The sequence below is a fragment of the Onychostoma macrolepis genome, chromosome 16 (assembly GCF_012432095.1).
Source record: "Onychostoma macrolepis isolate SWU-2019 chromosome 16, ASM1243209v1, whole genome shotgun sequence".
Classification (NCBI taxonomy): domain Eukaryota; kingdom Metazoa; phylum Chordata; class Actinopteri; order Cypriniformes; family Cyprinidae; genus Onychostoma; species Onychostoma macrolepis.
In genome coordinates, this window is record NC_081170.1 from 3323664 (window position 1) to 3336511 (window position 12848).

Genomic DNA, 12848 nt, shown 5'->3' on the forward strand with positions numbered 1-12848 from the left:
ATGAGGGTTAATTTAACTTATTTAGCAACTTTCTCTTCAAAAGGAAATATTAATGTCCCCCATAGCGCCCTTTTGGAAATGCTGAGAATGCAATGCAATATAAATTGCAGTCAAACACAATTTAAAGCACAATGACATACAAATCAAATTTAAAAAATGCTTGATAGCTTGAAGCATTTGCGTTCTTGTACTTGTAAGAGTACATTTCTGGCCTAAATTGCTTAGCATATCAGGGGAGTGACACAGCAGACACACCTCAAGTTACTATGTGTGCAAATGTTTAATTGATGTCTATTGAATTTGTTAAGTGGGTCAAACATCAAGCCAGCTGCAGCACACTGGTAGACAAATATCGCGTGCAGAAGCTGCTGCCTGAGGCTGTGCCCACTTCCTGTTCAACGGCACGCTTCTGCCGACAGGAAAACCTTTCATATGGTTTCGTGTAAAACTCGACTCAGCAGGAATGACATTTGATCAACAGCGATGAGTTGGGCAAATTTCATAAAGTTCTTCTAAAACTTCTTGAGTCACGACTTGCTTTCCATTACTTGATCGTGTTTAAAATATTCACAGCTTTATTTGATCGTTGTGTCTTAAAAATATAACATACAGTACATTCATCTTAATCACATTATCATACAAAAAGCATTAGAAACAACATTACAGAGCTTCAAACTCAAGCAATTGCACACAAAGTCGGCATTAACATCTAAAGTGTTGGAGACCAATGAGAAGATATTTTCTTAAGTTATAATGAAAAGAACAAGTCACTTTAACATTAGATCCTCAAATGCTCTTTGTGTAGTACATTTCCTAAAGTGTCTAACACCAAGTGTAGTATTGTAGAGCAGCACCTCCACTAGAAGTCCTCAAGCCTCTGATGTTCTTCAATAGCATCTTTTGGGGGGAAAATCTGAGCATTGCACTCTTGTGCATTGGACCTGCTTTCAATAGTTGCTTGGTACATCTCAAACACAGAGGTCCTTCCCTTTTTAAAACACATTATGGCTCTGAGTGGAGCTCAGGTTTTGAACCTACAGCAGAACTGACTGACTCTCTGATGCATGCATCAAGTCAACTATTAAAACTCAGGCCACAAACCCCTTCCAGATCCATTGAGAGATAAACTAAAGCTAGAGAACCCCTAAGCGGAAGTCCCGTGGTGTGCAATCCCTAGAGGTTATAGAAGCGTAGAGTCTGAATCTTCGACATCTGAACAGTTTGGCTTTGTCTTTTCCGGACGCCGTCAATCATGCACATTTGCACATCTTCACGGGGTGGGTTCGTGGCGAACCTTCTCCGTCATCTGTTTGGCACTGTAATACGACAGGCTGAGGCCCATGATGGCCAGCATCATGGCGATCTGGTTGACAGAGCGGTCTCGCGTCGGAGCCTGAACCTCACCTGCTACCTGCCTCTGGAAAAATAATGGAAAAAAAACGATTGTTAACAAGGCCAACCTCTTGCACACGGACTTCCTCACGAGGACCAATGTTCTGCTCAGTCACGTGGGTTGAATGAAATCATTAAACATTTACTGCCAATAAAGTTACGTTTAGACCGCAGGAGAGGAACTGTTTGTAATCAAAAGCATACAAAAAAAAAAAAAAAAAAAAGCAAAAGCAAAAAGAGTCAATTCCAACAGGATTTTTTAAAATCAGAACCAGATTATGACAGTATTTGTTAGGATAAGTAGATGAAACAGTCAAACGAGTGACGCCACACTCATGTTTAAGCCAATCTCAAAAAGGTGACATTAAGACGGTTTAACAAATCGCTCTGCAATTAAAGCAAGTAGGTTTAGACGGGTCTAAGAATAGTAAGATGATAAATCTGCTTAAGATTAAAAAGATTAAGTATACAATCATTAGGCAGGGCTTAACATGAAGGATGCCTGATGGGTTTTTTTGGGACAGGTTCACAGAAAATGTACACATTTTTACGCAGTGCAAACTTAAAGATTTAGATTTCTGTGAAAATGGTTGTCGATTTGGAAACTAAGCAAAGGTTATTCAACTGGCTAATAGCAATGATTTGTTGAAACTGCAAGAATGATTTGCAATGTTCTGCACAAAGAATGACGTAGATGCTTGGAAAAAGCAGCCTGAAACTGATTAAATAATGCAGTATTTTGAGCTGTTATGATGCTATAAAAATAATAGGAAAATCAAAAATTGCTAGTGAGTTTCACAAAGAAATGGCAAAATAACACATTGAAATAAATGTTTAAATTCTGAGGACTGAAAAGTATTTTCTTTTTAGAGTAGTGTTGATGCACCCCAATATTAGTACAAGTACTAAATCTGTGATTCAAGACAGACGATTTTGGATGTTTTAAATGTTAAAACTTTGAAACAAAATGTCAGTAAGAACAAATTAATCAAGACGCTTGTTTACAACCGTTCCCCCCTGCTGCTTTCATGCTATTTTTATATTCCAAGTCGTGAGAATTACATCCAGCTCATGAGGGATGAATCTAAACTGGTATTTCTCATGTGTACACAGCCTTCATTCAGCCCTTCACGGTCATTGTTCATATAATTAGAGTTCAGTTGCTTTTAGCCTGGAGGAATGCAGTGGGCAGCCGAGATCTGGCTTTGGGTAAAAGCCAGACCGGCACCAGTCTGATCTTTCCAATGGACAGATTTACACGTCCCATACCAACATTACTTTCTCCTAGCAAAAGCCATTATGCAAGTGTCACATATGCATGCATTTTAAAAGGAGTCATATCATGCATTATCATTTTATTTTGATACCGAATAGGTGTCGTTGACGTGTAAATGTGAACAAATGGCGTTTTCCACTTGGAAGGAAGTTGAGTTTTGAAAGCTACAGTATGTTTTCCTAGCACAATAAAGTATATCGCATAAGACTGAGGAAATTTCGGTTCCCCACGATATGAGCCATTTAAATAAGCAATCTGAAAACTTACACATTCACAGACGAAACCAAGTTTGAACAAAAACACACCTGCAGGAGACGAAAGTATCCAGGAGTCAACCTGCCGAGCCTGATGATCATCGCTGCGGTCTTTGTTCACGACGAGGCTGAAACGAACCTCCCGAGGGTTGTGTAATGCCAAAGAGTGAACCTGTAGACCAGAGAGGAGGAGGAGTCCATTAGATAACCATCCAGATGCAAATGCAAATGCAAATTATTGTGAACCGAATCAGTGCAACAACGAAGGACTTTATTCTGTCATTCCGACTTAAAATTGTGCATTAGTTGAATGATACAACTTCACCTTGAAATAGCCTTCGCAATGTTCAAAAGGAGGGTTAAAAGAAAACACAACAAGAGTTTGTTTTGCCATGAACCAAATATGGCTGATGCAAGAGAATGGGAACACTTCTAGCCGTAGGCACAATCCTAAACAAATGCAAGTCCATTTGACTTTGGTTTCAGGGAATCACGTCTGTGTGACAGTAATCTGTTGTCTGAAAACACATACTGTGCTAGTTTAAACCGGACCTACTCAGCCCCAAATAAGAAACATAAGTAAAATCATCCAAAGTCTGCAAGGCACCATTACTCAGAACAGATTCATAAAACAATGATCCAAACTCTTCAACAATTCTGATGATGCTGTAGACTAATAACTGCAAATTTGGTAATTTAAAAGTAGGATTGAAAAGATAAAAGGAACTAAATCTACCCAAACCACTTAGAATTTGGTAAGCAGTAAGGCGGCAATGGTAGACACATGTTTGGGTTGCATCTACCAACCTTGCTGCAATTGTACGCTTGTTCGGAAAAAGGAAAGACGACTCTGTCAAAGTTGCTCCAAGGCAAAGTCCAAAAACAGCTGGAATGGAAAAACCAGCGGGACATTCAAAGGTTAGGTAAGAAGAGAAAATGTGGCATTTCTAGCAGCCAAAGTTGGTCTTTAAATGTAGAGGACTGCCAGCCAGACTGCGAACAGCATGAGCGCTCAGCGAATGAAGAAGCAGCTCGAAGAGGAAGTTTTCTCTGGAGCTCCGCCCTTTTATACAACCTGACCTCTCGCAATCAGATTGGTGGATTGTCTTGCTCCCTCTCCCTCTCTTTACCATGCACAGCTGTCAGAATGCATCATGCACTCTCTGGCTTGAACACATACACACCCACTTGGTCAACCACCACAATATTATGGTATTGAAACACTACGAACTTGTCAGATATAATTTTCTCATTTACTTAACCACACAAATCTGGAGAAAAACAAAAAGAATGGAGTGAGTGTGCATGTGAAAAAAAAAAGCATGCAAAAGATGCAACATGTTTTCAAGCTTGCTCTCCATTATCCTGCTTCCAAATGAGGACGGAGTGACCGCATTCACCCAGCATTATGCTTCTTCATCTCAAGCCACACAGCCGTGCACCGTGTTTTCGTTATGTAAGTCTATTCCATTCACTGGTCTGAATTACCGAATGCATCACTGCAGATTTTCCAAAGAGTGATGTAACAAATGTCATCACATTACGTAGGGATGACCTAATTTGGTAGGGGTCTTCAGTAAACGTCCAATTGTGTTAATTTGAAAATAAAAATAAAAATCTAACACGTAAGAGCCAAGAAAACCGCGTTAGGGAAATATAAAATGTGCAACAAAGGAACAATGCATGTAAAACTTAAGAGCCCTAGTTTCTCGCAATTAAAAATAAGCTTGAAAACAAGCACTTTCAAGATTTGTCAGCGGAAGTAGGAAATACCAAAGCCTGTGTAGGGGGGCCTTCAACTATTGACAATGGGGGACCTTGCAGTTACAAAGTTGAGAATCACTGACCTGATTCAGAGTTTCTATAATTGTTTTTTTGTTTGTTTGTTTTGGAGCATGGTTTGGTGAAAGGAACAAATGTTTCTTTTCAGTGAGAAAAAAAACGTAATTTCTTATGGTTTCTAGTGTACATTTTCATCTTTGGTGGGATTAAAAATGCGAAAAGCATTGCAAAACATTAAAACTCACTTAATCAAACAAATCAGAATGGGATGAAAATCTGACAGACATCAAATCTAAACCATAAAGATGGTTTAAACAGACACAAGGAACATCAATTACAATCACTTCACTTTAGTTTAGCCTTTTTGGAGTCATCCTTGAACATTTTCCCAGATTATTTTTCCAAGTGATTTTAAATCCAGTTTATAAATGTTCAGTTAAAATGATCTGAATCCCTGAGGCCAGTCTTGTTGACACTTGCCATAAAAATCCAACCATACCTACACCTACCTACAGCAAAAAGAGAAAAACACATTAGAACCTATGAAATGTGTGGTAAAACAATGCTCTTTTAACCCTTATCTAGAACAAGATCTTTTAACTTTTGATCTTGATTACTGCAAGTACAGGGGTAAATCGCATCCAGAACGTTTCATTGTAAAACCAAAGAGAAAAAACAAGAAATCATATTTTAGGGCCAATAAGATATTTTGTACCCAGATAGTTATGTGTATTATGAGAGTATTAAAAAAATCATCATTGAAAATACCATGAATAATAAAAAGAAAGAATATTCAACCACAAAACTAAAACATCCAGACAGCAAGGAGTATTAGGAGGGAATTTTTTCTTAATTGTCAAAAAAAAAAAAATTATATATCAATGCAAAAAAAAAAAAAAGGGTACGTCATGAACCCTAAAATAGGTCTCATTTTCTTTTTATTTTGCCTTTGGAGCAAAATGGGACTTGAATTCCTAAAATTTACCCATAAAATGAGTTATTTATATTTAATGTATATGTAAAAACGGAGTGATTGAAAAATCATCATAAGCGGATCAGAAAGAGACAAATCCGCCACAAAATATAATGACTACAAAAGTGATACATGACTATTACAAATCCAGAACTATGAATCTCCGACTAAAACCCATCGGATTCCTGGATTGACCTTGATTTTGGAGAGCAATCGTAGCACATCCCCCTCTTTCAGTCTTCAACAATGCCCCTCATTGGAACCCCCCCCTCCGCCCACCATCCCCACATTCTCCGCCCCCTTCTTTAACTCCGCCCTCACATCTGAAAGGAGTCTGGGGGCTTCCCTCCATTCACGGACAATGGCACCAAAGCAGACTTGAGTATCAGGGATGCTGCACATCAATTACATCATGGTCCAATCAGATGACTCCCGGCCATAAAGCATCATTCCCACTCCTCCAAAAGCTTAAGCTCCGCCTACAGCCCAACCACTCATGTTTGTGGCATGTGCACAGTTTCTAGTTTCTTTAACAATGCACATGGCTGCAGCGGCTCTCGGCATCACCTAACATGCTCATGTTCTTGTGACACATACAGATTCAAGAGTTTACCTATCAATCATCCACTGTGCAAAGGCAAGAGTTTAACATGACAAAATGCAAAATGCGTCCTTATTTTAGTTAATATACAAACCCTACTAAAATAACTGAGCATTTAGCTTGAAACATTACACATTTATAACAGAAAATTTAGTTATTTTGCAGTTTATCAACATGCAGCAAATTTCAAAGTATTAAGTTTCAATTATAAAATCAGAAACTCAACTAGACATCATAAGCTGTCAAAAGAGACACATATACATCCAGCATTTATTTAAATGCAAGGTGTAAAGATGGTTTGCTGACCAACTGTGATCAGATCACTGAAAACAGATGGAAGAGTGTGACCAAGAGGTCTTGACCAAACTGCTAACGTTCACACTTCTACATTAATGACAAGAGAGGAATGAAGATACAATTAAATATACAGGAGACTCAATCAATTGAAGTGGCCCTCGTTTCAGAACAACGTCCCACCCTTATGTGCCGCTGACCTGCATTCAAAAAGTAATAGTTGTAATAATCAGATCAGTGGCTAATGTCATGCAAGAATTTCTGCATAAGCAATTGAACCACAAAATCCACGTTCTTATCGACTATTAAGGTAAAACGTGTTGCAAAAATCTGCTTTCATACAAATGTGTTGAAGTCAGTTTCATATGGCATGCAACACTAATCAGAAACATATTTCAATGCAAGACATCTCCACTTATTTTGTCTATAAACAAAGACCTAATTAAAAAAAAATGTGCTTAAAAAATAAAGTCCATCAAAACTTAATTTCCAACAACGTAGACCAACACGAAATATTACAGTAATCACTTTCTTATTTTCCTGGATTTCAGTTATTCAAATCTACATTCAATACAAGGTCTTCATTTTTAATGAAATGACATTTGTAATTATTCAAATGCACACTATAATCAATGTTTCTTATTTAGGCAAAACCTGAAGGAATTGGGACTAACAGTATTTAATGAAGATCCATAATGATCAGGTTTGACTAACCTTTTCATATAAGTGCATGAAACTATTTTAAGAATAAATAAACAGGCTTTTAAAGTAGGTTGTAAGTTTAGGCAAAATTTGATTTGACACGTATCAAATGAATTCAACGCATCAGTGAATTCGCTCACCTACTTTATGGTTGGTTATATGTGAACCTGGACCACAAAACCAGTCTTAAGTCGCTGGGGTATATTTGTAGCAATAGCCAAAAATACATTGTATGGGTCAAAATTATCAATTTTATGCCAAAAATCATTAGGACATTAAGTAAAGATCATGTTCCATGAAGATATTGTGTAAATTTCCTACTGTAAATATCTCAAAACTTCATTTTTGATTAGTAATATGCATGGCTAAGAACTTCATTTGGACAACTTTAAAAGTGATTTTCTCAATATTTTGATTTTTTGCACCCTCAGACTCCAGATTTTCAAATACTTGTATCTCAGCCAAATATTGTCATATCATAAAAAAAAAACATGCATCAATGGAAAGCTTATTTCTTTCGAAAAATTGACACTTAAGACTGGTTTTGTGGTCCATGGTCACATATTTACACCCAGTAGCACCATATATTAATATCATCAGCTGATGATCTCCAAGAATTTGTGATTGAATCAAAAGTAGTTTTGTAGCTATATAAATCCCAGTTTGCGGTGATGCAGTTTTGCGGTTCTTGCGCAAACATGACAATCATGAAACTCTCTTCTTGTGTTTATTTCAGGTTACTTACCTGATGATCCGGGCCGAAGTGAGGTGAAAGTGCCAGAAACCTGAAAGCACACAATGTCCCTCCACGTTATATATGAAGCCCGGTCCTCATATAGATTGAACAGGGGGTGTGGCTCAGGCTGAACGCGTTGAAGAACTTCACTGTTGAGTTATGATCGTGTGTTTATTAGAACACAACCTGCACGTTTGCCTCGTCTCAAGAGTTGTGTTTTTAAATTTCACATTGTTGACCGATCCAGTTGGATTTCCTTTCAATAATTAACAGCTATGTTGGAAAAAGAACTGTTTTGTCAATAAACCATGATTTCACCTACTCCTCGTGTTATCATCTCACTTGGCATTTACGTGCAAATGTGACTTTAGTTTCCAGATTGTTTGTTTTCGTGCTTGTTTTATCTGCTGTCGCCTCAGCGTTTATAGCGTGAAACTCTTTTTATAGACCTAGTCTAGATTTTTAGTGCATAAACAATTGAATTACCCATTTTTTATCATGCACAAGTTAACCAACCAGTTAACTTTTTATTTGTAACAAATTAGTGTTAAAATGTCCATTTAGAAACCAGCTAATATGTTTAGATGAGAAATGTAGCCTATGTTCTGTTGAGAAATCCATTCATAAACGATCACAATCGTGTTCGCTTCATATCAAGGATACAAAAAGGTAGAATCGCTGTGATATTCGCTACAGGGTCTTTGTGCAAGAAATACTTGTCTTGCAACTTTTAAGGATTATGTTTTGAAGGGTCATCATCTCTATTTATAGGAAAAATCCAAGCCAAATTCTTGCAAATGCTACTTTTAGGTTAGTTTTGTGTTGCACCACATACATACATAACTGAAATGGCACCTCATCACCTGAACATTTGCAAAACTTTATAAACATTTCTTTTTAATGAGTCGTCAGCTCAAGGAATCTGTAGGCCTTTCTAGTAATGCACTGCTGAATAGGCGTTTTCCAGGGAACACATTACCACTCTCATGGAAAATATCATCACAAAGGATATAAAACAAGTTTTAGACCAACTGTGATTGATGAATTCGGGTGTTGCTGAGATTTAAATGTTTATTTGGTTCCATGCTGTTGCTGAAAAACCACGCGGCCGGTTTTAGTTAACAAATAGAGCCACCTGCTGGACAAAGAGTGAATTACAGTTTGAATCGATTTCGCTCAATTTCTACACGGCAGCGACATCTAGCGGGCAACAAATGTAACTACAACAACCTGCATGCTTAGTAGCTTTTAAACACTATTTTTTAAACAGATTTCCAGAAAACAGACATGCATTTTTATTTACTATTATGGTAATTGCTATGGAAGAGCAATTTATTGCAATTTGTTTATATTAGAGAGCATCTGTAAATTTCTATGTTAAAATATATTCTTAAAATATTACAAAATAATCAATACTATACATATATATATACACACACAAACAACAAAGATTATTAATTTTTTTTCTGGACAGTTTTATTTATTTTTTTATTCAAAACCATTTAAAACAAAGCATTTTAAGAGCCACTGAATATCCTTCCACGGTTGCAGAACATAACTTAAAAAACAAGACAAGCTCAGAACACAGCTCTAAAGAAATCGAAGTTTCACATTGTAAATTTATTCAACATTGTTGCCTTATTTACTTTTTTTTTTTTTTTTCTAGTGACAATTTCATTGTAACTTCCTTTTAAAAAAAAATAAAAACACAGTATTTGTATGTTTAAATGCTAAAGACACGGTGAAACCCCTTCTGAAAACATTTTACAAACACTCTTAAGCTGCCTTTTGAGAATGTTTGGTGTTTAAAATCCAAAGATAAACCAAGAAAGAAAGATAGATAAAGCAAGTTTAGGACAATATTCTTGCTTTTCGCCAACAGATTTAGCAAGGGCAAACTGTTTTGGCAAGATATAGACGGCTTGATTAAAAAAATGGGATACAAATGGATATGAATGAAATATAGTAACTCCTGTCAAATCAATCAGTACATAAAAAGCAAGTCAACAAGTCAACTATAAATGTTATTCTTAATATAAAACTTGGTAAAAAATAGTTATTTCAAACTGTACAGTCACCAAGTACATAGAAGGATCAGACACTCATTAGCTTCTCATTTGGCATCGCCAGTAGCGTCAACCTTCTGTGCCTAGAAGAAAGTGATAATAAATAAAATAGAAGTCAGTTCCAAAGTGATTTGGTTGAGCAATTACCAAACTTTACACGCTTCACTAATTAGTTGCTGTGCTAGAACAGATATAATGAACAAAAAGCAGAAGTAAGTATTTATTTATTTGTGTACTTATTTATATCTTTTAAGCGCTTTTCAGACCGACCTGGTCTGCCTTGGCATCTCCATTTTCAGCAAGGTTGCTGCCCTTCTTCCCCTTGGCTGCCTTCTGTATAACCAATGACAATAAATATGATTGCAGAAATAATAACAGGCACCAACCTTAGCGATTTAATGGTTAACAAGTGGGCAAGGCATTCTGTCATCAGTGGAACAAAATTCAGCGACTAAAAGGTTAGTAATATTATTGCAAAGCTGTACATCCTTACCTTGGGGGCGGCTTTTTTGGGCTTTGGTTCTGCTCTAGGAGGAGCTGGTTTCTGTAAATCAATTCAGAGATGAATTAGACTTTAGCATTAATAAAATATTTATTTATTAAATAGATCCTAAATATGATACTTACAGCAGACAACCTTGCGGAGCGTCTTGTTGGCTGCAAAAATAATAATAATACTGAATTAACACCAATCAAAGATGTAACCAAATAATCAAGACTGAGGAACCAATATAAAATTAATATTATTATATTTCACTGAAAAAAAAAAAAGTTCATTGGCTATTATAGTGAATATGTCTACGGTGGCCGATGTAAATTAATATAAGCATTAAAAAATGGTCAGATCATTATTCATCAAGCACAAGCAGGGTAAATTTAGAATAAAATAAGAAATTCACGTAAAATGTTCTTATGTCAATTTAACTTGTATAAACTTTTTTTTTTTTTGTGATTTACACAGAAATATGTTCTGCTTTAGTTTCATAAGGCTTGCAGCCTGATATAAGCCAAAAAAATACTATATACAATAAAATATATAAATACAATAATATAAAATTTAAAAAAAAAAATAGACAAACCTCCTCCTTGCCTTTGGCGGCCTTCTCACCATCCATCTGTAAAAAAACAAAAACAAATCAAAACATGTACGCGTATTAGAAATTGAAAAAAAATATAAATAAAAAGCAAACATAACACATTCGTCGGAAAAAAAATTTAAACAAAAAAATAGAACGTTCTCTGTAACAGTTGCGCGCGTTTACGTCATAGACGACAAGCCGCAGTTTTTCATAACGGATGACTTTATTTCTGCACTGTCTTCCCGCGCATATTCAAATTCAAATCCGGGCTGTCAGTGCGCGCGGGCAAGACGGCTTCCTTTTGTTTGCCAGCATCACTACGCGCCTTTTAGACTGAGGGCGATTCTCAGCGTACAGTTCCTTTGTTTTCCTTACGAAACCACTGTAAATCGCACAAAAGCACGTTTGAACGATAAAATAAGATGTAAAAAAAAAAAAAAAAAACATTTACACACAGTCCAAACGCGAATGTTAACTAGGAAAGCACCGTCTTTGGAAGACACAGGTGCTGTAAAGATGGCAGCTTGACGTTTAGAGTAGGCGTAATGCACATCAACAATGACAGGATCAGCTTAAGCGACACGATAAAACAACATAGCACAAATTATAGTTAATAAAATTGACGTTAGGACCGAAAATACACACGCATGCAATCTTATAATCAAGCCAAATGATTAACTGCGAGCTCTTTTTCATGTGAACTTCCAACACAATCACTCTCATCCGCGGTGTTAAAATGATAATATCTTATTAAATCTGAAGGCTTGTGTTTATGTTAGCAATACTTGAACTAGCATCGTAAAACACTCAAGTTCCCTCCTTTTGCATTATCTAGTGTTCAGGCGGGTCTTACAGGATGTTACGAATTTGTTTTGCTCGACTAATTATCGAAATATTAATGCACATTTACAGGTTACAGTATTTGTTGATTTTAAAACGCCCGTGTGATTTTATTTTCAGTTAAAAGTCGGGTTATTCGCTTATGTTTCCGTCACAGCGCGGTAAGATTGACAGTCCGCCTGACAGTGAATATGTAAAAATCGACTGTCCGCCATTATAAAACAACCACACGATCACAGGCGATAACAGCAACAAAAAATGTAAAAAATACAAACACATATGTACGGACACCAAAATTCATGATTTTTTTTCAGAAATATAAAAAAATCGCAGGACATCCTTACCTTTCTTTTGGGCATCTTGACTGCAGAAAAACCCCGAAAAAATGTCAAAAAATCTGAATACTTGTGTAAATATTGTGCTCCTGAGCAACGACACCCTGCACGCCTCACAGCGTCTCGCGTAAAATACAATAACGGCTGTATATGTTTTATTAAGTTTTTATATTGAAATTTAAGATAGAAACCGGTTTAAACCAGATTTTGCATATTCCGTGCAGTGATTGGCTGAGAGAGTGATCACGTATCGCTGGGCGTCGCTTATCTCTTAAAGCAACAATGACAGAATTCCCCGCTCAGGTTTCAGAGCTCAGATAGAAGCTGCTGCTTGTCTTGGTAAGAACGGCGCCTCTGCTGGCCACAGTGGAATTACACCGGCAATTTAATACAAATAATAAAAGATAACAGACAAAACGTGGTAGACATCGGTTAAGACACACATACGCATTATTTACATAATTTTACAGGCGTGTGCGTGTGTGTATACACACCTTTTTAAAAACAAGTAGCCTAAA

At 36.6% G+C, this 12848-nt stretch overlaps 1 protein-coding gene across 1 annotated transcript; it reads right to left on the minus strand.

Annotated features, from left to right (window-relative positions):
- Positions 1–9461: 9461 nt before the first annotated feature.
- hmgn2 (high mobility group nucleosomal binding domain 2) lies at positions 9462–12530 on the minus strand. The gene is made up of 6 exons (XM_058748252.1): positions 12340–12530; positions 11156–11191; positions 10704–10733; positions 10570–10620; positions 10347–10409; positions 9462–10159 (listed from the first exon to the last, which is right to left on the minus strand). Exons 1-6 carry the CDS (start codon positions 12352–12354, stop codon positions 10124–10126), a joined length of 231 nt encoding a protein of 76 aa, XP_058604235.1. The 5' UTR covers positions 12355–12530; the 3' UTR covers positions 9462–10123.
- Positions 12531–12848: the final 318 nt, after the last annotated feature.